This window comes from Stegostoma tigrinum, chromosome 9, assembly GCF_030684315.1.
Source record: "Stegostoma tigrinum isolate sSteTig4 chromosome 9, sSteTig4.hap1, whole genome shotgun sequence".
NCBI lineage: Eukaryota > Metazoa > Chordata > Chondrichthyes > Orectolobiformes > Stegostomatidae > Stegostoma > Stegostoma tigrinum.
Genome location: NC_081362.1, coordinates 17724348 through 17750815, shown reverse-complemented (window position 1 = coordinate 17750815; position 26468 = coordinate 17724348). Strand labels below are relative to the sequence as shown.

The 26468-nt window shown below is 39.7% G+C and overlaps 1 protein-coding gene across 6 annotated transcripts in view; it reads left to right on the top strand.

The window, feature by feature from the left end:
• The window catches only part of sash1a (SAM and SH3 domain containing 1a), a 125553-nt gene that overhangs the window by 6888 nt on the left and 92197 nt on the right, over window positions 1-26468 (top strand). The window contains exon 1 of one of the 6 annotated variants that reach the window (XM_048535889.2): window positions 11142-11170. The exons of the other annotated variants lie outside the window; for them this stretch is intronic. Coding sequence (XP_048391846.2) covers window positions 11159-11170 — 12 coding nt within the window. The 5' untranslated portion in view covers window positions 11142-11158. Of the gene's footprint in view, window positions 1-11141; window positions 11171-26468 lie in introns of those variants that run through there. 6 annotated transcript variants of the gene reach the window in all.

The window sequence follows — 26468 nt, the reverse complement described above, 5'->3', positions numbered from 1 at the left end:
CCTCTTCTGGAGTACTGTGTACAATTCTGGTTGTTCTGCAATAGGAACGATATTATTACATTGGAACAGAAAAAAACTGCTGATGCTGGAAACTAAAACAGAAATTGCTAGAAAAGCTGAGTAGGTCCGGCAGCACCTGAGGAAGGGTCACTCGACTCGAAATGTTAACACTGATTTCTCTCCACAGATGCTGCCACACCTGCTGAGCTTTACCAGCAATTTCTATTATTAATTTAGAGAGGATTTAGAAAAGATTTGCCAGGATGTTATTGGAAATGGAAAGTTTGAGTTATAAGGATAGGCTGGGACTTCTTTCACTGGAGAATAAGTGGTTTAGGAGTGAAATTTACAGAGGCTTATACAATCAGGGGGGCGGTAGGCGAGGTGAATAGCAAGAGTCTTTCCCTTAGGAAGGGGGAGTCCCAAACTGGAAGCGTATTTTTAAGGTGAGAGGAGAAAGATTTAATAAGTACATGAGGGACCCTGTTTTTACACACAGTGGTTCATGTGTGAAATGAACTGCCAGGGGAAGTGGTGGATGCAGATATGGTCACAACATTTAAAAGACATTTGGATAAGTCCATGGATAGGAAAGGTTTGGAGGAATATGGGCCAAACGCAAACAAGTGGCACTACTCTGGAACATGGTCAGTGTGGACTAGTTAGACCGAAGAGTCTGTTTCCATGCTGTATCACTTTATGACTCTGAATTTGTAAATAAATAGATCTGTTATTTTATTTTCATATCTTTTGCTTAGTAAATATCTGTTTTGTTATTAAAACACATGCTGCAGCATTACATTTCGTACTTTAGTGAGGTAGCACCTCATTAAAACTAAAAGAAAAACATGATCTATCAAAAAATCCAAAGAACTGCGGATGCTGGAAATCAGAAGTCAAAACAGAAATTGCTGGAAAATCTGAGCAGATCTGGCAGCATCTGTGGAGAGAAAGCAGAATTGATGTTTTGGGTCAAGTGACCCTTCTTCAGAACTTCTGAATATGATCTATCGGGTCAGAAATCAGTCTGGGATCTGACCTGTTCAGTAATAACATCAGTTGGGATCATAACATCTGAGAAATTTATTGTGCAAATATTCTAGTATCTTACAACAAAGATAATGAGAGGTTTAAAAATCATCTGATGATACACTATCTCAAGGCAGATCATTTGGAATTATTATAGATCTCCTCAAAAAGATCATGTGAAATTAGTGTAAGAAAGCATGAGACAGATAAGGTGAAAATATGACATTAGCTGCAGGTAAAGTTCATGGGTAAATGTGACAGTGCCTTCTTCGGGCAATCAAGTGGAATTGCAACAATCTATTTTGCAATGTAATTTGGAAATATTGCGATATGACCTGAAGGTAAAACTGATATGTTATATTTACTCTCTAGAAAGATAACGTAGAAACGTTGCAATCACTTTTTAGAGCAAATGTGCTTATGAGCTGACCAATAATCTGAAAATATTCTAATGCTTTCTGATAATATGCTAGTGTCAGTAAGTTATGAAGAAACAATGTAGAAATGTATATCTCCTGACACAGGTGATAGGCAAATACTGCTTTATCGCCCCTTGGGGATAATGTGGACTGGTTGAAGATAGTCTTGAAATGGGTAAAGTGGAAATGGGAAATTATTTCCTGGAAATATCGATGTATAAATATGACAGTGCCTTCTTCATGAGATCAAGTGGTTATGAAACAGCCAACTTTGGAATCTAACCTGGAAAGTTACAATATTTTCTGAGAGCTAATGCCCAAATGTCACTGTACCTCATGAATATTATGTGAAAGAGATTCCAGATAGAGGGGTCATGTTGGTATATTACAGAATCTTTGGAGGCATGATGTGAACATGCTACATTAACAACAGAGAGGAACACGTGCAAATCTGGCATTCTGCTGTGGGAACTAATGTGATAATAATGCCAACCTTCAGGAGCCATATAATGTGGAAATCAAAAACTATTCAAGTGGTGTTGTGAAAGTGGCATATCTCGTGAGGGAGACCAAGTAAAGATGTGACAACACCTCCTGTGCTTTAATGTGGAAATATTGAAATAATTGACAAGACAGATAGCATGGAAATGTTACAGAATCATTTGGGAGAGAGATTGTAAAACATGTGGCGTATCTCTTAAGAAAGATAACATGGAATTCTTCCAGTAGTGCCTGAGAGAGACAATGTGGAAAGGTGACAGTATCTCATGAGACAGATGATATGGATGTGTTACAATATCTCCTGAGATGGTTGATATGGATTTGTTACAATATCCCCTGAGAGAGTTTATGATGAAAGGTGACCTGAAATGTTAGCTATGCTGTTCTATCTGATACTGTCTGACTTGTTTAGTATTTTTTGACTTTCAGATTTCCACCATCTGCAGTATTTTTGGTATATACTACTCAATTAGCATTATGAACAGTATAAGCTAACAACCACTGAGAAAGATGTAGAAAAGCAATCTGTAGGGAAATTACAGAATGGTACAAGAGCGAAGAAGATGACTTCAGAAAGTGTATTCTGGAAAATTTTCTTGATCTGTACATTTATGGACAATGGTGAAGGAAGTATTTTTTGGATTTATTTCTGGCGAGGAAGGTGGGTCAGTTAGACCACATAGGGCAACAATTAAAATATAGTAATGTAAAGTTTAGATTAGTTATAGAAATAGAGGAGGAACAATCGGAAGAAAGAAGTTTTATTAGGAAAAGAACCGTTCAATGTGTTGTTTATGCACCTGTGCAGGGTAAATTGCAATGATAGATTGATAGGCAAAACTGTAATAGAACAATCAGCTGTCTTTAAAGAAGAGTTAATTTGAATCCAGTTGAGGTATGATGCCATGAGGGAGAAAGATGAAGGAATCATGACCAGAACAGAAGCGATGAAGGGTAAGATGAAGCTTGAAGAGGTATAAACAGCAGACCCTTTCACTTTTCTTGTTTTGTTATTCTTCCCACTTTTACTTAAAACCAATTAGATTTCAAACAGATCTGATCAAAGGCCATTAGCCTGAAATATTAGCCTTTTCTCTCTCCGTAGATTCTACATAATCAGCCACTTTGAGTAAAATATGCTGTTTGGCTATTACTGTTGTGTATGATAGATGTCAGATTGATCATAGAAATGAGAACTAGTCTGAATATAAAAGGTTCAAAGAGGAGGTGAAAAGGAAATGTAATGCGAAAAAATGTATGAAAAAAGAGGGCATCTAAAAGGAGAATCTAAAGATCTTCTATTGGCATTTAAATTGTGAAAGTGCAATAAAAGGAGGGTTGGGGCCAATTAAGAACCAAAACTAGCATCTATGCATCGAGTCAGAGGCAGAGACATGGCTGTGTTTCAAAATGCAAACTTTGTATTAGTCTTCACCAAAGATGAAGATGCTCTCAATAAGGGAAAAAGTATTTGAGGTACTATATGTGCTTAAAGTTGTTTTTTTTAAGAACTCTCAAAAGATGGTGGTATTGATGAGTTTTGAGAAGATTTGTAGCTCAGGTTGAGGTTCTGCGGGAAATGACATCACCAACCCAAGGAAACCTAAACAGATAAATGGAAAGCGGGACATAACACCAGCGCTTCATCTGAGGCTCACTGATGATGATACCTAGAATGGTGACGAAACGTCTGAAAACTAACCTTCCAGCTCAGCGAGCAAACTCACATCCAGAATGGTGGTATTGAGTCATCGAAACCTACTGGGATGTATCTAAGGCATGCAAGGGCAGAAATTGCGGAGACGTTAGCAATAATCTTCCAATCCTCCTTTAGATGTCACAGTAGTGCCAGAGGACTGGAGATTGCAGTTGGTATCGGTTTTGTTTTCAAAAAACAGGATACAAGAATAAATCCAGCAACTACAGACTAGTAATTTAAACCTCAGTAACAGGAACGCTTTAGAAAGATAATCTGGGGTAAAATTAACAGTAATGAGACAAAGATTGAACTCCTTTAAAGAAAACCAGCAAAGATTAGTAAAAAGTAGGGTGATATTTAACTGGATGGAACTTTTTGACAAGAAAGCTGATGAAGCTAATACTACTGATATACCATAAGACATTTGATAAAGATGGTTAATTTTGTCAGTAAACTGGGATTTCATACAATCCCAGCTGCATCCGTTTAGCAATACCCATAGAAACACCTGTCTGCTCTTCCAACTGATGAATTCCCCATCACCATCGCTCCTTCTTTGTTTTTCCCCTGCTGTACAGCCAAGATAGGCAAGATGCCATTAACTTGGCTCTGACTGCACTTCCTTGAGGAACAAGCACCCTCATCAGCTACCAAATGGAAAAACGATTTGTGACCAGAATGCCTGAGGATTCCTTCAAGACCTATTTTTTTTTCTCTTGGATTGACTGCTAGTGTCCCTCCCCATCCTTCCTCCAAGTCCTTTTAAGCTGTGGTGTGACCACCTCGCTGAGCATGTAATAGACTTAAATCTCAGCCTTGCAGATATGTCACAATGTCTGCAGCCATTTCTCAAGCTCTGTGATCCAAAGGTCACGTTTCTGCAACAGAAGCACTTCCTGTGCTGTGGTCACCTAGGATGAGGTGTGATCCATGACTTTACAAATAATACAGACCCACATTCCATTCAATTGACCTGTGCTACCATCTCTTCTACAAATGACCAATTTAATCATTAAGATTATCAATTTGCCTGACTTTAACCCACATCTGGAGCTGGGAAAATCAAATTGGTAGGTATTCCAAGAGGAGGAGTTTGTGGAACGTCTACAAGATTATTTTTGGAGCAGCTTATGGTAGAGCCACGAGAGAACAGGCAGTTCTATATTTGATGTGTTATGAAGCAGACTTGATTAGGGAGCTTAAGTTGAAGGAATCCCAGTGGGGCAGTGACCACAATACGATCAAACTCTCTCTGCAGTTTGAAAGAGAGAAACTAGAATCACATGTAACATTACATTTGAGTAAAGATAACTATTAAAATATGAGGGAGGAACTGTGCAGAGTTGATTGGAAGGGGAGCCTAACAGGGAAGATGGCTGAGCAGTGATGGCAGGGCTTTTTGGGGATCATTTGGGAGGGACAGCAGAAATTCAAACCAAGGAAGAAAAAATGTATTAAGAGGAGAACAAGGCAACCGTGGCTGACAAGAAAAGTCAGGGACAGTATAAAAGCAAAAGGAAAGGTGTAAAATGGGGTGAAGATTAGGTAGACATCAGAGGATTGGTAAATGTTTAAAAGCCAACTGAGGAAAGATGATGAAATATATATCTAGTAATATAAAAGACGTTTGCAGGATTTTTCTTCGATATAATGAAATGTAAGAGAGAGGCAAGAGTGAACATTGAACCACTGCAAAATGAGGCTGGATAAGTAGTAACGGGAAACAAATGGCAGAGGAGCGAAATAGATACTTTGCTCAGCCTTCATGGTGAAGACACCAGTAGCATTCAAGAGAGTCCAGAGACCATAGGTGACTGTAGTGTCAGTCGTTTAAGGAGAAAGTGCTGGAGAAGGTGGATAAATCACCTGGAACCTGAGACACTACATGCCAAGGTTCTGAAGAGATTGTTGAGGCATTGGTGGTGATCTTTCAGGAATCACTGGAATCCGGGAGAGTCCAATGTAATACCCTAGTTTAAAAAGGGGGGGAGGCAGAAGATGGTGAATTATAAGCCAGTTAGCCTGACCTCTGTTGTTGGTAAGATATTAGAGTCCATTATTAAGGATCAGATTGTAGATTACATGGAAGTGTATGGTAACATAGGGTTGAGCCAGCATGGATTCATCAAGGAGTGGTCATGCCTAACAAATCTTTTCGTATTCTCTGAGGAGGTAATGAGTAAGTTAGACAAAGGTGAGCCAGTGGATATGATCTATTTGGATTTCCAGGCAGCTTTTTTTTCAGGAGGTTGCTAAAAATGAAGCCATGATGTTAGGTGCATGTACAGGAGGCTGCTAAATATGAGATCATGGTAATCGGGGCATGTACAGGATAGAGGATTGGCCGACTGGCAGAAGGCAGAGAGTCGGGATAAAGCTGTCATTTTCAGGATGGCATCTGGGACTATTGGAGTTCCACAGGGACTACAACTGTTCACACAATACACTAATGACCTGGATGCAGGAAGTGAGGGCATTTTTGTACATTTACAGGTGACTCAATAATGGAGGGACAGGTGGTGTTGGAGAAGCTGGGAAGCCTTAGATGTACTTAGTCAAGACTAGGAGAGTCGGCAAAGAAGTGGTATATGGAATACAAAGTGGTAAAATGTGAGTTTATGCAGTAGGAGAGACTCGTACCCAAGGACGCACCCAGTGTGAAAGAACAGCCCTTTAGAACTGAGCTGAGGAATTTCTTTATCCAGAAAGTGGTGATCAGTAGAACTCAGATTCTTGATTAGTAAGGGAATCAAAAATTATAGGGAGAAGGCAGGAGAGTGGGATTGAGGAAAAATATCAGCTCTGATTGAATGGTTAAGCACACCTGATGAATGGCCTTATTCTGCTCCTATATCTTATGGTCTAAAGGAAACTTTCATCAGCAACAAAAACAAAACAAACCTGTCCTTTAACAAGTGGCAATACAATAAATCATGAACTGTTGCTATGCAAACTAAAACTTATCATTTTAAAACCAAAACGTGCACACATTCATTTAAAAATGGGATAGAGAGCACAGTTCTGCAGAAATATCAGTATTGGAATTCATAAGCAAAATGGAATATTAACTGCAAATATGCAACATGAACTGTGTCCCTTTAAAATTAAACATGCATATATTCACAAATAGGACAGACATGACAGAGTCCTGCAGAAATATCAGTGTAGGAATCATAGTCAAAAGGGCCCAAATTTTGTGGCTCGTGACTCTAAGCCTTGAGTGGAATGAGGCAAATTTCTCACAATTATTTTGATTTCTGAGTTGATTTTACATTATTGACTACCAAGTGATTGTAGATCCTAGGCTCTGTAGTTAGTCAGTTTGACCTAGGTCTTTGTGGAGTGAGAAGTTCTTCTTTTCAGACTTGCTGTCCAGGAACTAAAAATGTATCAGATTAAAGCTGTTTACTCACTTGCATAATGAATAAATTAATACGTACAGTTCCACTTTAGACCTTGAATTGTGAAATAAAGCTCCTGGTGCATGTTCTGGAGCACAACAATGTCCAAGCTTCAATTATTTCCCAGTTCATATTTTGAAAAAAGCAAAATATGTAGTCATTATCATAGATCTCTTCTTAGTCTATCCCATTTGACACAGTGGTATTGGTGATGGAGGATGTTGTCAGTGTCAAGACAGATTTCTGGTCTTCCTAAGATTTGTGAAAGCCACTCTTAGCAAGACAGAGATATGGGTACAACAAGTAGATTTGTGAAGGTGAAACCAAGAAGATGTTTAACCCTTTGGTTCCTTCATTGCTTGCTGCAGGCCCATTCTGCTTGTATTTAATTTAGAATTCCAATGACCCGCTCAATAGGAGCGTTACTGAGCCACACGTGGTGACAAATATTGTAGTTTCCAGCCTGATGTATATTTTCTGGCCTGGTTACTCTTGGTGCTTGATATTCAACAAAGAAAAAGAGCTCTGAGTCAACTAAAGGAGAGAAATACGTGACAATCAGCAAGAGGTTTCCTAGCCCATCTTTGATTTGACGACATGAGACTTTATGGTTTAGGTTTCAAAGCTAAGGATTCTCAGGGGAATCTTCCTGTTGTAAACCACTGTGCTACGACCTCTGATTCCAGTTTTATCAACTGCCCCAATGTGAATCAGGAGGAAAACCCTCTTTTTTTTTTTGGAGTCAAATCTAGCATAAAGGATTGTTGTTGAGGATGAATCATCTCAGCCAAAGTTATTACCACAGGAATTCCTTACAATAGGATCCTAGACCCAGCCACCTTCAACTACTTTGTCAATGGCCTTCCCTCCTGCTCCTCATGCCAGAAATGTGGGTGTTCACTCATGATTGTACCATGTTTAGCACTATTCATGACACTTCAGATACTGAGGCAGTCCCTGTCCATAAGTAGTAAGACATCTAGCCTTAGGGCTGGTAAGTCGCAAGTAATTTTCACCATAAAGGTGTCAGACAATAGCTATCTCCAAAAGGAGAGAATGTAACATTCACCCCCTCCATTCATTGTCATTACCATCACTGAATCATCCACAATTAATACTTGGGGTTACCATTGACTAGACTAGCCATGTGAAAACGATGGCTACAAGCAGTTTAGAGGCCAGGAATTATGCAGTGAGTAACTTGCCTCCTGTCTCTCCAATGCCTGTCCACTACAGTACAAGTAGAAGGCTGTGATTGCCTGGATGGGTGCAGCTCTAACAAAATTCAGAAAGCTTGACTTCATCAAGGCAAAGGAGTCTTTTTGATAGGCACCCCAAACATAATCTTCAACATTCACTCCTTTCTCTGCGAGTGTGTAGTGGCAGCTGTGCACACCCATCCATAAACTGCACTGCAGTAACTCATTAAGACACCTTTGACAGCACTTTTCAAATTCACAACCTCGACTTCTTAAAAGGGGAAGGACAGTAGGTGCTTAGGAATATCACCACCTGCAAGTTCCCTTGCAAGTCACAACCGTCCCAACTTGGAACTCTATCACTGTTGCTTCGCTGTCACTGGTTCAGAATCCTGGATCTGTCTCCTTAACAGCACTTTGGGTGTCCCTACGTCCCAGGGACAGCAACAGTTCATGGACACAGCTCACTATCATCGTCTCCAGTGTAGTTAGGAATGATCAACAAATGCTGGCCCAGCTAGTGATGTCAACGCCCCCTAAATTTTTTTTAAAAATCAAAATGCTGGCTCCCCGCAACTTGATGAGAGATCACATTTGAAGCATTTGCTTTGCTTTTCTGCCCACAAAGATCCTGGCCTGAGTGTTTCCACCATTTTCTGTATTTATTCCAGTTTTCCTGCATCTGTGGTGTTTTGTTTTTGTAAATAAGGTGGCTGGAGAATATATAAAACAAATGCTGTTGCACTAGAATGCCTAAATGAAGACCATGCTTGAGTCTTGTACCAAGGCCTCTGCTGGAGTGCTGTGCCCAGTTTTGGTTGCCCTGTTAAAGGAAGGGCATTATTAAGCTAGGGAGGGTTCAGAAGAGATTTACCAGGATTTTTCCAGGTAAGGAAGATTTGGTCTGTAAAGAAAGGCTGGATCGGCTAGGACTATTTTCACTGCAGCACAAGAGTTTGAGACGTGACTTTAAAGAGGTTTATAAAACCATGATGGGTGTAGATAGTGTTATGGAGGGGGAATAACCAAACCCTTCTGATAATTAAACTAAAACACAAGCCCCAATCTGTCATGATGGGAGTAGAAGTTCGCCTCTAATAATTACCAGAGAAACTCATCCTTCCCCTCATAATCTATTAAGAGTGGTTAAAAGAAAGAAAATACCTGATGTCCACATTATTAAAAACAAGAAATAACTGATTTATTTAATCCAGCAATGAACAAACTAACAGAATTACGAACAAACTAACAGAATTACTAACAAACCAACAACTCCCCCTTAGTCTACTAACTACTTCCTAACTGGTCTAAATTCTGCTGGAATACTATTCAAATAAACACAAGCCCAACTTAATAAACCTAGTTCATAAGAGAACAATGAATTATAACTTAATCTCTCCAAATTCACATGGACTCTCTTCTGGAATATTTTGTCTTCTCCAGTCCCTTCACAAACACCTTCGTTCCACTAATTCTGCTGTCAGGGGTCTTTTATTTCTATAATTTCTTCAATGTGGACTTTGAACTAAAATACTGTGGTACCTTTGATTAATTAGGGCTTTCTCTGAGAGCTGAATGGTGCTAACTCTGGCAGATGGTAGATGACTCTCCCCAATTTTCCAAATGTCCTTGTCATATATACCCATAATGACATAATCAAATTCTTATAACATGATTGGTTTCAGGTTTCAACACTGTCAGATTTAAATTCTGTTGGCTTTCTGTATCTAGGTGCTTGGTCTAAATTAATTGGCCAAATTCAAACTTGTTGTCTTGGAAAAAATGCTACTTGACTGTGCTATACAAATGTTTCCATTTGGACACACTCTGTGCACCTGTATTTATAAACTTCCAAGCACAAATTGTTAGCTCTTAAAGGGACCTCAGCACTGTTTTCCCCATGATAGAATTTGTTGGTTAAAAACGAAGCTCCTACCTTCCAATTCATGAATATTCTACCCAACTTTGTAATAGTAGGGCTAATGGTAGATGTCTCTTCCCTGGGGTGGGGGATTTCAAGTGTAGAGGACATATTTTTAAGGTGAGAAGAGAGAGATTTTAAAAAGACGTGCAGGGCAAATTCCTTAGACAGAGGGTGGTTTGCATGTGAAATGGACTTCTTGAGGAAGTGGTGGATGCAGGTATAGTTAGTGTTTAAAAGGCACTTACTTAAGAACGTGATTCAGAAGGTTTGGAAGGGTATGAGCCAGGAGCAGGCATGTGGGACTAATTTAGTTTGGAATTGTGTTCAGCATGGACTGTTTGGACCGAAGGGTCTGTTTTTGTGCTGTGTGACTCTCTGATTCTGTAACTCAGTACTGGGCTTGGTCCAAACCTTTGAGAGACTTTTTTTCCAACATGAAACACTGGTTAACTCTACAAGAGCACATGACAAATCCACCATTATGTAGCAACCCATAACCAATATCACAGCTTTCATTGCAGTATCACATAGCTTCCACCAAAGTTTTCAGGAATCTGATGGAAACTCAGCCCTGATGCTCTGCAAGATTAATTGTGCTAACCTCATGGCCCTGGATATTCTTTGTCGAAGGGGCTTTCAGGAGTGTTACAATGATCGGCTCATCTGTTCTGCAGAAGATCAGTAGTGTTGCCAAGGCACCACTTCACATGAGTGGCATTTGGCTTCATGGAGCATGAATCTAGTTTCCTCTCAGAATGACACCAGCTCAGCGCTCATAGATTGGCAGTGTCTTCAGCTATTACCTGCCAGTCAGACAATCTGGTCTGTTTCAGTTTAGATCAAGATAGTCCAATCTAATGCCAGGTCTTCTAGCCCCAGAGTCCCGTAAGGCCATCTGCATGCTCTTCATCGTACTCATCTGCTAGAGCAGCACCTTGCAGGAAATTTGGAAGAGGAAAAGGCATGTGGAGCTCGGGCACCTAAGAATGCATCAATTTGTAAGTTATTTTTGTTTGCACTTGGGCACCTAAATATGCATCAATTTGTAAGTTTGTGTGCACTATGATCTTTCTGAATTCATAAAATTGGATTAAAATGTGCATGTTGTGTTTTTTTTAGATTGTTAGAGAATTTATAATTTTTAGAAGAAGGGTGAGGGATGAGAGACTGTCGATGGTGCTCATAACTTTAGCAATTCAATCAGTCATTATTTAAATGTGTCAAGCTCAGGGAAAAAGCAGCTGTTTGTGTTTTATGGTTTGGGACTTTTGAGTGCATTTACATGCTAATCATGGATGTCTTTTCTCAGCTTCAGTAAGCAAGTTTCCGCTATCTATCCTATATTTCAACATTGTTACATTACCTGTGTCAGAGACATGGTAGCATTTCCAATTGTCTGTTGAAAGTTTGGAATCAAAAGTGGCAAATTTGATGTGCAATGCTGATTTGACAATGATTGAGTTGTAACCTGGCTCATATATTCCTGCTGCAATGGTTATTAGATTTGTACACGCAAATACTTTTGTCAAGATATTTATTGTCCATTGGATTTCCTGTCAGATGTGTGACCTCATTTTCAAGCACCAACAGGTCATTTCGCATCTATTAATACCAGATAATGCTTAGACCCATTTCTCCATCAAAATGTGGAAATGTGATATCTTTAAAAGTAAATCCAGCAGCTCCTGAGAGGCAATATGGAAGTGTTAACAATACCTCCTGAGTGAGATACTGTAAATGTGTGACAATAATATTGGAGAGATGGTGTGAAAATGTTACTGTTATATCTCCTGAATGAAATAATGTTCAAATGTTACAATATCTGGTGAATCAGATAATGTGATATTGTTACACTATATCCTGAGACTGATTATGTTGAAATGTTACAGTATCTCTAATACAGATAATGCTACATTGTTACAGTATCTCCTGGGATAATGTGAAAATTTTATTGCATTCCCTGAGACAGATAATATGGAAATATTAAAGCATCCCCTGAGAGAATGTGGCAGCATTAGAGTATCCCTTGAGAGAATATGGAAATGTTACAATATCTTCTAGGATGGATAACACTGAAACAGAATCCTGGAAATGTTACTGCATGGTATGGTAGTTGTTAAACTTTACAAGATAGTATTTTAAAATATCTCTTGTAAAACTGGTGATTCCGAAAAGAGAGTGGGGAATTCCTGGTAAACATCTCAGTTTGAAGCTGTTCCCAACTTACTTCAGGTTGCTATGAGGTTGGGAGCTAAGAAGAAGGGAAATTCAAATACAAACCCATTGAGCTGTTGAGTTGCAATTGAAAGTGCCTTTCACAGAAGTTCAAACAACAGAGGAAATGCTATTGCTGAGAAGGAGGGAGAACAGAGCTCTTTCCGAAACACATCCTCTGCTGTGTATGGGATGATGGGGAATAAAAATAAACAATCTCTGTGGGAAATACAGCTTTAAAGAGCAATCTAAACCATTTAAAGGGGTCAGTACTCGAAATCTCTGTGATTCTGTGCTGTCAGAACTTGGTGCTATGAGGTAGAGGGAAATTCATTCAGATGTGTCTTGCTGATGATCAAATCCAGTGAAGCGCAGGAGAAGTGGGATGATTATCAAAAAGCAATGGAGCTTCTACCTGACATAGTGAGTGGCAAAACTGTACTAAAGAACAAGGAGTAACTTTTTTACTGTCTCTTTAATGCAACATATCCACCAGAGGCATGGAATGGAATGCAAGTGTTTCATAAGGTGCATTTTGACTGTTTTACTTAGTTAATGCGGAACTTTTGCTTTCAGTTTGTATATGTGTTAATTAATGTTTAGTTGACATTATGTTTAGTTTGTTTCAGTAGAAAGTGACTTTCGACACTGGGGATTCTATTCTTTTACAAAGTTTTAGTCTTTACCAGGATATAAAAAAATTACGTGCCTTTGCAGAATAGAGCGCACCGGCTGTAAAATGGGTATGCTGGTGTATTCCAGAGCTGAAACACCAGGGGGAGCACTTCCTGCACATGGGCAAACATATCAGTGTTGACCTGTGAATGCTTAAAGTGAGAGATGCCTTTAAATGCCCTTTTAATTCATATTCCGTTCTTCAGTCGTCAATATTTGCTGATTAAGATGGACTTTAGTTTGGAGCTTTTCTCATGGTGAAGAGTTTTATTTGAGGTAAAGCCTTGTGGATTTGTGAATTAAAAGCCAATTTTTCAACGTTATTCCAGTAGGGAAGACAATGTACCTGGATACGGCTGACATGTCCCCCTTGCATCTAGCTTAAAAACAAACTAAGAATTTTTTCTGTAATAAATTTGTAAAGTATCAAAACACAAAACCAATACCCAATGTGGAGCTTGAAACGATGCCCTTCAGATTAAGAGACTAGTTATCTGCCAAATGAGAGAATAGAAAATTGCAATACTTATCCAACTCGTTCAAATAAATGCAATCTCATAGAACAGGAACAGTGACACTGAATCTAAAGACACTATCACAAGTGACTCTTCGTAAAAATATCAAAATCAGTAAGTCCTGTTGCCTTGCCAACTGGAAAGGCAGCAGAAACAGTGGCATTTGTACTGGCAGCTGCTGTGTGGGCCAAGTGCATATGTGCAACTGTTTCTGATGCCTGTAGAATAGGGGTAGGATTACAATGCTTAAATAAACAATGTTTTGCATTTACATTTGTTATATTATGAAAAATTAACATGGCTACTTGTAATGCTCGGACACTATTGGGAAGAAAGAACTCATGTTTTAGCATATTAGAGTGGAGAACAGGATAATTTGAAGGCTGTGGCAGAGGCAATGTGGGATGGCTTGAAAGTAGGAGCTGATGAGACTGTGATTGCTGAAGGGATTGGCTCAGTACCTAAATCATGAGGTGGAATAGAGTGACTCCTAATAGCACTCGGATTAAGTTGGTCAGACTTCAGTGACCAATGTAACTGCTTGAATTGGAGTCATGAAGAGCAAGTAAGTAAAGGAAATGCATAAATTTCAAAGAGCAAGAAAATTCAAAATGGAGAGAGACTTAAATTGTGCAAATATTTGCTGGTGGTAAAACTTGAATATTCAGTTGCCCTTTCGGGAAGGAAATTGCCATCCTTACCTGGTCTGGCCTATGTGTGACTCCAGATCCACAGCAATGTGGTTGACTCTTAACTGCCCTTTGGGCAACTAGGGATGGGCAATAAATGCTGCCTAGCCATGCCTTCATTCCATGAATGAATATAAGAAAATTAACTTCTCGTTTAGATTTGGCGAGCAATATTTATGTATCAAGGAAGGAGTTGACATGCTCTGGACTTTGTACCATTTGGAGAAATTATTACAAAGTTGTTGTGACCTGAAGAAAATTGAATATTCTTTCTCAAAGTGGATTCAAAGGAAAGCTTTGGAGGTAGACTCATGTTTTTTTTTTCTTCAGACTAACAGCCTGGTGGTGATAGGATGAAGGCTCATGGTTTTAATCCCCGAGTTAGAGCCAAAGGCTAAAAGATGGAAATATTAAAAGGAAATGGTGTCCCATTTCTGCAGAATTTGTGACAGAAATTGAGATAGTATTTGATCGGTATATAGGTTGGTGAAATTTCAACAAGAGTTTTAAAATGCAAAGAGGCTTCGCAGAGATTCCCTGAGGTTGGTCCGGAGGGAGGAGGGTAACTTCTTCAGGTTAGGCATCCCTGGAAGAGGCATTTATTTGAACGAGTTGGATAAGTATTGCAATTTTCTATTCTCTCATTTGGCAGATAACTAGTCTCTTAATCTGAAGGGCATCGTTTCAAGCTCCACATTGGGTATTGGTTTTGTGTTTTGATACTTTACAAATTTATTACAGGATGAAGGGTCTAGGCCCGAAACGTCAGCTTTTGTGCTCCTGAGATGCTGCTTGGCCTGCTGTGTTCATCCAGCCTCACATTTTATTATTTTAAAATGCAAAGGTGTTTTTGATGGTAAAAATATAAAACTAATGCACCTTTGGGAAAAGTTCCCATCTGGAAGACCATGAAGTACCTAAGATATGGGATGCTACACTAATGGCAGATGACTAACAGGTTTCAAGTACTTAAACAAAAACAAAAATTGCTAGAAAAACACAGCAGGTTTGGCTGCACCTGTGGAAAGAAAGCAGAGTTAACATTTCAGGTCCAGTGCTTCATCTTCAGAAGCCAAATTGATTCAACTTGTTCAGAGTGTCAGATGTGTCAGAACAGTTTTGAAGAAGGGTCACTGGACCTGAAACATTAACTCCGCTTTCTTTCCACAGATGCTGTCAGATCTGCTGAGATTTTCCAGCAACTTTTGTTTCTGATTTCTAGCATCCGCTGTTCTTTTTTTTGTATAGGTACGTTTTAGTTTGTTTAGATAAGCATGAGAGTGAATGAGCCAGCTGACCATGCACTGTAGTACAAGAATCTGTAAAAGTAGACGGAGCACAAAAGTGATAGTAGCGAGTAGCATAGTGAGAGGGATTGGTGCTGCCTTCTACAGCAAAGGCTGAGAGTGCTAGGAAGACTGTGTTGTCTGCTCAGTGCCGGGGTTTGGAATACTTTCTCAGGTCTGGAGATAAATTTGCAATGAAAGGGGAAGGATCCAGTTCTTGTGGTCCATGTGGGTACAATGACATAAGCAGGACAAGGAAGGAGCTTCTGCCAGGCAGTATTAGGAGCTAGGCATCAAATTTAAAAGCAGAACTTCAATGTCAATAATCTCTTGATGATTACCTAAGCCACATGTGAATTGATACCAGGATGTAAGACTAGAGACGTAAGTGCATGGTTCAAAGATTATTGTGGGAGAAATGATATCTGATTTGGAGAACACTTTTTAGAAAATGGAATTTGTGCCTTTGGAAATGTTTATAACCAAGTCCACTGGGCTGGTACTTCAGAGAGCTGCAGAGCTAGGAAACTAGAGAGGGTTTTCTCCTAAATACTAGCTGTAAGGGATCAAATTTGGTAAAATGTAGTAAATCAAGGGTATAGTCAAGGCAACAGATAAAGATATTAATGTGGGAAATGATGAACAGACCATGACAGGAAGCAATAAAGAGTACTGTTCTCAAAGTAAATCAACAGATAAGACGAGAGGTTACGAAAATACTGACAGGACAAAAAATGCATTCAGAACAAATAGAGAATCTCAGAATAAATAGAAATACATAATATTACTTTTATAAGCATTACAGGATCATGACTACAGGATGAAATCGATTAGGACCTGAATTTTGAAGGATATAAAGCATTTAGAAAAGGCAGATAACTAGGAAAAGTTGAAGAGGTGATTCTGTTAGTGAAGTGTGGTATTAATACAATAGAGAGGGTTAACCTAAGTTCAGGAGAGGCAGTTAGGGTGAAGATGAGAAATGATAAAGGCATAAGTTTTTGTTGGAGCGGTTTACAGGTTCCCTAACAATAACCTCACAGTTGGATGGAGTATAAAGTAATAAATAATTGGGATTTTTTCAGAAAGGCATGGCAATAATCATGGGGATTTTAATCTACGTAGAGCTTGAAAAAAGCAGACCAGTAAAGGTATCGGCATTGAGAAATTCATGGAACGTTTTTTTGGATAGTTTCTTAGAACAGCAACTAACTAGAGAATGGACTGTTCTAGACCTGCTATTGTGCAATGAAATTGGATTGTTTAGTAACCTAAGTGAAGGTATCTCTTGGTAGCAGTGATCATGATATGATTGAATCTTACATCCAGTTCAAGGAAAAGGGAATTGGATCCAAGACTAGTACTTAAACACGGATAATTATGAGAACATGAAAACATGAAAGTGGAGCTGACTGAATTGAACTTGAAAACAAACTTAAGGAATAGGTCATTAGAGATACAGTGGCAGACATTTTAAGGGGATATTTCAGAAAGCACAGAACAGATACATTCATTATGAAAGTGCGTCCACCCCTTGGAAATTTTCTATCTGTGCGTTAAAATTGTTAATAATAGCATCGAACTTAAATAATTGCACAATGGTAAGGGGTAAGTCAGGTCCTGTAAAAATTAGATAAAAAGAAAATTGCAGATAAATTGAACAGGTAATTTACTTTGGTATTCCATTGAAGAGAATTCAAGGAACGTTCCCCAAATAGCTGTAAACCAGGAAATTGAATAGAATGAGGATGTCAAGAAAATTGCAATCACCAGGCAAGTGGTACTGAGCAAATTGTTGGAAATGTGGTCTGAAAATCCCCAGTCCCTGATGGACTTCATCCTTGAGTCTTAAAAGAGGTAATCATGAAATAGTTGATGCATTCATTTTAATTTTCCAAGATCCCTTCTGTTTGGGGAAGGCCCAATTATGCTGGGGGAGAAAGCAAATGTAACTCCTTCATTCAGAAATAGAAGAAAGCAAAAAGCAGCAAACTACAGACTAATTAGCTCAACATCTATCACAGGGAAGACATTAGAAGCTTTTATGGCACTTATAAAATGTCAAGGTAATCACTCAGTGTCAACATAGTTATTTGAAAGAGAAATCAATTTATTGGAGTTCTTTGAGGAAAGAACATGTAACCAGTGAAAGTACCATACCTGGATTTCTGAAGTCACTTGATAAGGTGTCGTATCAAAGATTTTTGAAGAGAATAAGCCAGTGAGACTGTTACACCTTTTCAAAGAAGCTTGCTTTACGTTTTAAAGCTCCATGTAGAACACTTACTTCAGGACCTTCATGTCAGGCATGTGGAGTGATCTGGCTAACCAATGTAGCTGATACAGGACAGCCACTGTTTCATGCTGAAGTGAGGGTCTAAGCAAGAGTACTGACATTGGTGTTCCTATCCTGATGGTGGATTTGCAGGATTTTATAGAGGCACTGCTGGCAATAGCTCCCTAAGGTTTTGAGGTGCCTACTTTGCATATTACATATCTCTGAGCCGTGTATGTTGGGAGGACTGTATCATCACTGCACATTAGACCATGAACCTGGTGTTGAGTTTAAATTCCTGGTCTTCAGTTACTCCTCTTCAAGTGATTGAAAGCTGTGCTGGCACTCTAAAGGCAATTTTGAACTTTAATGCTTGCCCTTCTTGATAAAAGAATCTCAGTATACAAAATGTGGTCTACATTATACAGGGCATTAGTGGGACCATATGTAGAGCACTGGGTACAAAATTGGCTTTCTTATTTGATGAAGTGTGTAAATGCATTGGTAGCAGTTTAGAGAAGGTTTACAAGACTGACAGAGAAAGGATTATGAGAAAGGATTGGACAAGCTAGGCTTGTAGCTACTAGCCTGGGAAGGTTGAGAGGTGACTCGATTGAAGCAGGGAAGACCAGGAGGACACTTTAAGAGGTTATTCATTTAAGACACGATTTTTTTTTGCATGGATGCGGGTAGTTTTTGAAACTCTTCTTCAAAAGGCAGTAGAAACAGAAAATGATTGTTACATCAGAGGTAGATACATCCTTGGAAGTGTAGTAGGCAGAAATATGGAGTGATCAGTCAGCCATGATCATCAGTCATGGAACAGGGCCATGAGACTAAGTAATTGATGTCTGCTCCTAATTCGTATATCGTCTATGCAGAATCTCTCAAGCATGTTAGTAACAGGCCTTTGTTTGAAAACTCACACAGAAACTGAAGAGATAAGAGGTCTGGTAAGGCACTATCTGTTCACAGTGAAGAAGATGGCCAGGGTGAAGAAACAGGGACTTTTGGAATAGTAAGAGAGAAAGTCCAGAAGGTAAACATGATTGAAAGAGCCAACTTGTTGACTTCACCTTTTAAAGAGGACCTGTGAAGGCTGAGTGTTAGAAATTGGAAAGAAAAACTGCAGCAATTGTATACTTGTAGAAAACTGCTCCAAGAAATACTGTCCTCATGAATAAAATATGAAACATGTGGGTAAGTTCTCTTGTGTCAAATAGGTTGGCCAGGGTGCAAGAAATTATGGAAGTTTTCTGCACGAAGGTAAAGCTGTTTCTTTTGTTTGGTAAGATGGGCAAGTCTGTTGTTAAATATAAGAACAGCATAGACACTGATGTAGGGAGGCAGCCTGAATTTCTCTCCGGAAAGTTACTTAAATGAAAAGATAATGATGCAGTGTATTGATAGAAATGGTTTGCTCAATCCTTGTGTAAAATTGACTCAAATTCTCTTAATTGCTGGTTTCTGTAGCCAGGAACGGGAGTAGGCCATTTTGTCCATCAAGACTGCACCACTATTCAATTATATCACAGGTGATCATCCATGCCACTTCCCGTACTATCTCCTTATTTCTTGATGCTTTGGTTTCCAGAAATCTACAAACAAACTCTCAATTTGAGCTAGTATAGCCCTCTGAGATAAAGAATTCCAAATATCTTCCACGCTGTGAATGATGAACTTCCTTTCATTTTGGTTTTTAGTGACCTGTCCAATCCTGAGGTTAGATTTCCTGGATTGAGACCCAACAGCGAAGGAGATTATCTGACCCTAAATCCACCCTTTTGTGTCCTGTAAATACTTTAAATTTTAATGGCTCTACCCCCATCCCCATTCTTCAAAACTCTAAGGTATGCAGACCCAATTTCCTCAATTTCTCCTCCTAAATCTCACCATCCGGTGATTACTCAGGTGAATCTCGATTGCAACCCCCCATAACAAGATCTAACACCTGAAGAAGGTGTAAGGCTACAAAGGCTTATGTTTTTAAATAAACCTGTTGGACAATAACCCTGGTGTCATGTGACTTCTGACCTTATTACAAGATTAACACCCCTTAGATAATGGGGCCAAAACTGCTCACCACACTTCAGGTGAGATCGGATAACTGCTCTGTACTCCAGGTGAGATCTCACCACAGCGCTAAGCAACTAAAACAAGATATCTTTATCCCTGTACATAATTCCCTTTGCAATGAAGGCCAACCTATTCAGAAGTTGTGTTCCTAATTACTTTATGTATCTAATATAATTTAATTGACTCTTGAAAAAGAATACCCAGGTCCTCTTGGACATCTGTACTTACCAAACACTTGCCAAATAAGAAAAATTCTTAACTTGTAATGCGCTAAATAAATGTAAACATTTATTCACATTATACTCCATCTGCCTTGTTCTAATCCATTCACTGAACTTATTCAAGTTCTCTTGAAGCTTTCTTGTCTGTTGCTCAAAGGTTACATTTGCGACCAGTTTGGTATTATCAGCAAATTTAGAAATATCACCATTGATTCTCAAATTTTATTGTGATTGCCAATCATAATATGCCTCTTAAAGGTTGGGGTAAAGTATAGCCATCTCTGGGAAGCTCACTGCTGCCGAAACTGAAGTTTCATGGAAAAGTTAAGTGGCTTATATGAATTAATTGCCTTCCACAACCCTGATGTTTAAAATTAACTAAAGAAACTATATGTTTGCTCTTTTAAAAAGGACAATGGAGCATTGAACTAAAGAGGAAACATCAATATAGTTGGGAAACGTTTGTAATTGCTTGAATTAAAAATGTTGTAAGTGTTGATAAAGGTGAACTGCCGGATGTACTATACTTAGGTGTCACAAAAGGATATTGTAGAAAATAAAAGTTCGTGGTATAAGGGGGTAGCATACCGGTGTAGAGTGACTAGTTAACAGAGAATAGAGTAGGTGTAAAACTCACTTTCCGGTTGGCAGAATGTAACACGTAGTGTATCACAGGGATCAGTGCTGAGCGTAAGTAAGCTGAAGCAAAACAATAGCAGCAGTACTCAAAGTGGATGATAAAAGGGTGATAGAAAAGACCTTCTGCAAATCCTCACTAAGAATAATTGCCTTGAAGGAATATAAATGGGAACTTTTTCCAAGCATCAAGACGATCACCCGGGTACTCACGGGGAGAGAAACCATTAGATGTAATCAATGGGACTCTGGCAGTGAAAGGAAATTGCTCAGATGTAATCTAATCATGGAAGCCAGGTAATAATAATCCACTAGCCTTAATCATACTTGGATTTAGCAGTTGGAGAAAGCAGGTCATGTTACAAGCCAACTACTACTTGTGTGTTCAAGCACCTGTTTTCTCCACAGACGATCATAAGCAAATGAGATGCTGACAAAGCAGATTGCTGAGTGAATGCACACTCCTTCTCCATCCAACTTGTATATTTCAAGTCCTGTCAGTTAATTTTAACTTGGATTTCTTTCCTTTCTTTTGAAAAGTTGTTAGTCTCTATGAGAAATGTAACAATTAGGCATCCATGCATGTATTGTTGGTCAAAATTAACTACTAATTAGGACACATCTCTGGTCTTCCAAATAGTCCTTCACCTTTCCCCTTTTTTTAGTATTATCTAACTCCCTTCAGAAAGTTATGATCGAATCTCTTACAAACAGTGATTTCCAGATCATAATTTTGCATGATGAAAATGTATTGCACATCTCCATTTGGCTTTACTTGCTAATGATCTTAAATGGGATTGCTGGCCCTTCTGTGGTGGGGAAAGTTTTGAAAGCCTTGAAAGCCTCAGATTTGTTCAGTCTCTTAGAATCATAGAATGCTTACAGTGCAGGAAGAGGCCATTTGGCCCTTCAAGTCTACACTGCCCCTTTGAAGAGCAGTCCACCCAGATCCACTCCCCACCCTATCCCCTTAACTCTGCATTTGCCCTGGTTAATTCACCTAACCTGCATATCCCTGGATACTATGGAGCAATTTAGCATGGCCATTCTACCTAACCTGTACGTCTATGGACTACACGCAGAAACCTGAACACCCAAAGGAAACCCATGCAAACATGGGGCAAATGTGCAAACTCTGCACAGACAGTTGCCCAAGGCTGGAATTGAACCTAGGTCCCTGGTGCTGTAAGGCAGCAGCGTAACCATGTCGCCACCAATCTGCCATGTCGCCAAAGTCCCCAGTCCTGAATCTTGTGATTCTTCATGGTCTTGACAGTGATTTTAAAGTGCATTGGCCAGAATTATACATGATATTACTCCTGAGGTGTGGTCAGTGCTTTAAAGAGATCTCCGACAAACTTACAGCACTGCAGAACACCCAGGGTGCACCCAACCCCCGGAGCCTGCTGTTTCAGAAGACAGCATACAAGAACAGCCCTGTAGGAAGACACCAATCAAGGTGAAGTCACCTGACAAGTATCCTAATATAGACTAACAAACTGCTGTGTTGACGTGTGGTGACAGAGATCAGGGTGCACAGGATTGGGCTTACTGAGAGTATCACAGACTTACCCAAGATGAGGGATAAACCCCAAAAAACTGCCAAAGGGTCTTAAGATTTCAAGTTAAGAAAACCCAAGAACAACACATGCAGGAAGAACACAGGGTTGAGAAAGAAATGGGCTGCCAAAAGGAGCTCACTTTTGAGCAACATCATTTATTTACAGACATGACAGATAACAACTGGCTGGTTAATTCGTAGGGGAACCATATCTCAAGTTCTCTCTCCAAAGATAACTTAGTCTGCAAGTTCAGATAGTTTATCAATTCCAAACAACAAAGTCGATGCCAGTATATTCACTGAGTAGACCTGTCAGTGGGGCAACAGACAACAATGACAATCAATGTAACCAGTAAAGGGATCAACCCTAAAAGCGCGGTTGGCCCAGCTGGGATGAGCCTGGAAGTCCATCAAAGGCATCCACAACGGGGATAACACACAGCTTCTGTAGCTCTTCTTGTTATGGTTGAAGTTGAGTACCATCCTGGAATCACTTAAGAAAAGCCACTCAGTTTTCATACTGAAAACAGAAGATCCAGAATGCCTTGTAGACAACTGGTGACCATCATGATAGGTCCCATGCTGCTAGGCTTTATACCAGAGCTCATCTGCTCCGTCAGTTTCTTTTCCTCTGTTTTTTACTTTTGTGTTTCTTTCCTCTTCTCCTCTCATCTTTCTTCTCAGCCTTGGACTCGGTGAGGCGTCCTCTCAGCCCAGCAAGGTGGTCTCCTGGGCCAGTGCGGCAGTCTTCCAGCGATCTTTCATCCCGGTGTGGACTTCTGGCATCAAGGGGATTCCAGAGCAGTCTCTCGGCCTCGAGCTGAAGCCCGGGATGGTCTAGAGTCAAGGCCCAGTGCAGTCTGGAGGCTAGATGCCAGCTTGGACTGGGTTGGAAGGACTGTTCTTCTGAACTTTGTATCTCTCTGTTTTTCTATTTTGTTCCTACGATCTGCAATGCTGGACTTTTTAATTTACTTATTTTTACATTTTTTCTAATAACTTGTCCTGAAGGATCCACACCTGGATAACTAGTACCTAAGTTGACGCTGTCAGTGGCGACTTGTACACTTTTCACTGTACTCATTTGAGTACCGTGACAATAAAGCTAATTCAGTTCAAAGATCATGGGCAAAAGACCGAGATAAACCCGAGAGAAGGGTATTCTGGCAGCAACTGCAGCTGCAACAGGAACATCGCAGTACATGAAAACATCATACAGGGAGCTAAACACAACTGTAAGGATGAAGCAGTTGTCTTTGTCAATCTTGCAAGAGCGTTCAGCTCATTTGGACATAAACTTCTCATCAATGCTTTGCACCAAGTAAACCTCCCCTGGTGACTTCATTAAACTAGTAAAAGACCTGTATTCAAACAACACAAGTCAATGAGGCAAAAGCAGAAATTGCTGGTGAAAAACCAGCATCTGTGGGAAGAAAGTAGAGTTAACGTTTTGAGTCCAGTGACCAAAATGTTAACTGTGCTTTCAGAGTGGTCACTGGACTTGAAACATTAACTCTGCTTTCTTCCTGCAGATGCTGCCGGACCTGTTGAAGAATGCCAGCAATTTCTGTTTTTGTTTCAGGTCTCCAGCCCTCGCAGTTCTTTGTTTTAGTTGTAGAAAGTATTCTGACTAAAACCTAAACTGTCAAAATAGAGAGAGGAGTCACACAGGATGATACTGTCTCACCCACTCCATTCAAAATTGCACTGGATCAGCTAGTGTTCACCCTGCAAAAGGCCGAGTCATGAGTTTCAGTGTTGCTAGAAGACCAAGGAATTGATTGTTCTACTTTGGCCTTTGCAGATGACATTTCTCTGTTAAGCACGTCATACATTGGAATAGGATGAAACCTGGAAATAGTACAATATTTTTTGCAAAAATACAGGCCTAAGTATGAACACTACAAAGACATAAGGTTTCTACTTATAAGGGAAAGACCTTGATGTACGATCATGAGAAGAATCGGACAACGAAAGGTGACCCTGTCGCCAACGTTCCCCAGGCGCGACAGAATAATGCCTGGGTGTCCACATAGATCCATGTGTCTGAGGGCATTCGGGAGGAGAAACCTAAAGCATGTGTTTGCAGCCTGAAAACAACAGCTGTTTGACCAATGCAGATGTTGGAAACCTGAAGACACATATAATTCCCAGTTTGTGCCTTATCTTAACCGAGACTTCTCAGAACACTCTTGTCAAGTTGGATCATCTGCATGCCACGAAACAGATTCTACATCTTCCACCAGACACAACTGACAGCCTCCTATACTCCAAGAACAAGGATGGTGGCCTCAGCAAATAGAAAATTGCAGTGTGGATTCCATTTCTAATTGTTCAAAAGTGCAAAGCATTTCAGATATTGAGATAGCGTGATCCAGGTCTCATTCTAATTCTGCAGGAAGAACATTGACACCGTTAGATGAATTCCAGGAACTCTAGACTCTGAAGGAAATTACAACACTTCTACAGGACAAGAAGCCTATTGCCCTAGAGATGGAAGGACCTACCCAATCAACTAACTCAGGTCAGGCAGCAACTAGTGAAATACCAGATTGTGACTCATGGAAGAAGTGGGAACTCTGCAAGTGGCTGAGCTGCCAAAGTCAGGACTGGGTATCAAGTACTACCAAAGTGATAAAGTATCAAATTCATGCATCAACCTGCCTTCAATATTCATTCAATCATCATGACTTATCCAATACCCTGCTCCTGTGCTATAAACTGTACTCACAAGTTTGATCCTTACCCAAGGTTGACCCTACATGATCAAGCTTTTTCGCAGATGCAAGGCTTCAACAGAAACGCTCGCACACATCTCGCAATGGTGCTCATTTTCCAAAATGCCAGAATAAAGTGTCACAACAGGATCCTGGCAAAACTGCAAGAGTACATCTCTAAATACAGCTAGACATCATACCTTGACCCCAGAGCAAAGGGTGAGGACAGGACACTTTGGAAACTCGTATTATCTTGAAGAAAGATCGATCAATCACTGTGGTTGATGCAACAGTACGATACGAGGACAACGACAGCATTAGAGAAGGCTTGGGAAGAATAAAGGTGGAAGTATCAGCATTTGGGCCTGGAAATAAAGGAATTGATAGGCAACCCTGAGTGCCAGAATGTTTTGGATTTGTGACAAGTACACAAGGAAAGTGCCTTGAAAAGAACAACAGCCTCATGAGATTCCTGGCTATTCAACACTCAAATCCTTCACCCAACATATATCAAGATTCACCTGATGCTTGAACTTCTACACATAGTCAGCATCAAAGCCTAGAGTTGGCCAGCTTTGGTGCCACGATGTCAAGGTACTGTATTTGGTCTGAGGACATTTGGTGTCAGCACTTTAATGAGGTAAGAAAATAGTGGTGGAAGAAAAACTCTAACATTTTAAAGATGGAGTTAAAAATTAGTTATAATTGTGTAAAAGTTTAACTAAAAATAAAGTTGTAGTAATGGTGGTAGATAGATAGCTAATAGTTAAGTTAGTGGTGCATGAGTGTTCATGAAGTGGTGATGGTATTTACTTGCAGGAGAAAGCACAGCAGATGATGTAAGTGATGTTGGACAATTAACCTAAACGGAATTGCTCAGCTGTAAATTTCTTTTGTTTTGAAGAACACCTCGCTTGTGTAAACTGATTCCCAGCCCTTTGTTGTATTCACTTAAAGCAGCCCTCTTTAATATCAATGACTGTGATGTCGCTACTCACAGCTATATCTAATTGATTAGTGACATAAAGACTAAGAAAGGCACCCTTTGAGTGAACTCAAATTGAGCTTCAAATTAAATTTTCTTCATTGTAGACAATTTGGGGAAGGAGTGGGCGTATCTCCCATTTTTTGTCAATACCCTTTCATTGGCTGACAAGAATTTTTAAAGATACTTTTTTTCATTTGAACTCAGTTATCACTTGTCAATTAAACTTCATTAGCCAAATCAAAAATGAAAGAAGGTGTTGTCACAATCTCAGCTGGTTATGCTGTTCAGCAAGTCCTAATCGAGAACAAAATTTGCTTGTCAGATCATTTTTTTTAGCATTTAGTTAGTCAACTGAAACATTCACATGAAACCTTCCAGCTCAGCGAGCAAACTCACATCCAGAACCTCAACCTGAGCTACAGATCTTCTCAAAACTCGCTACC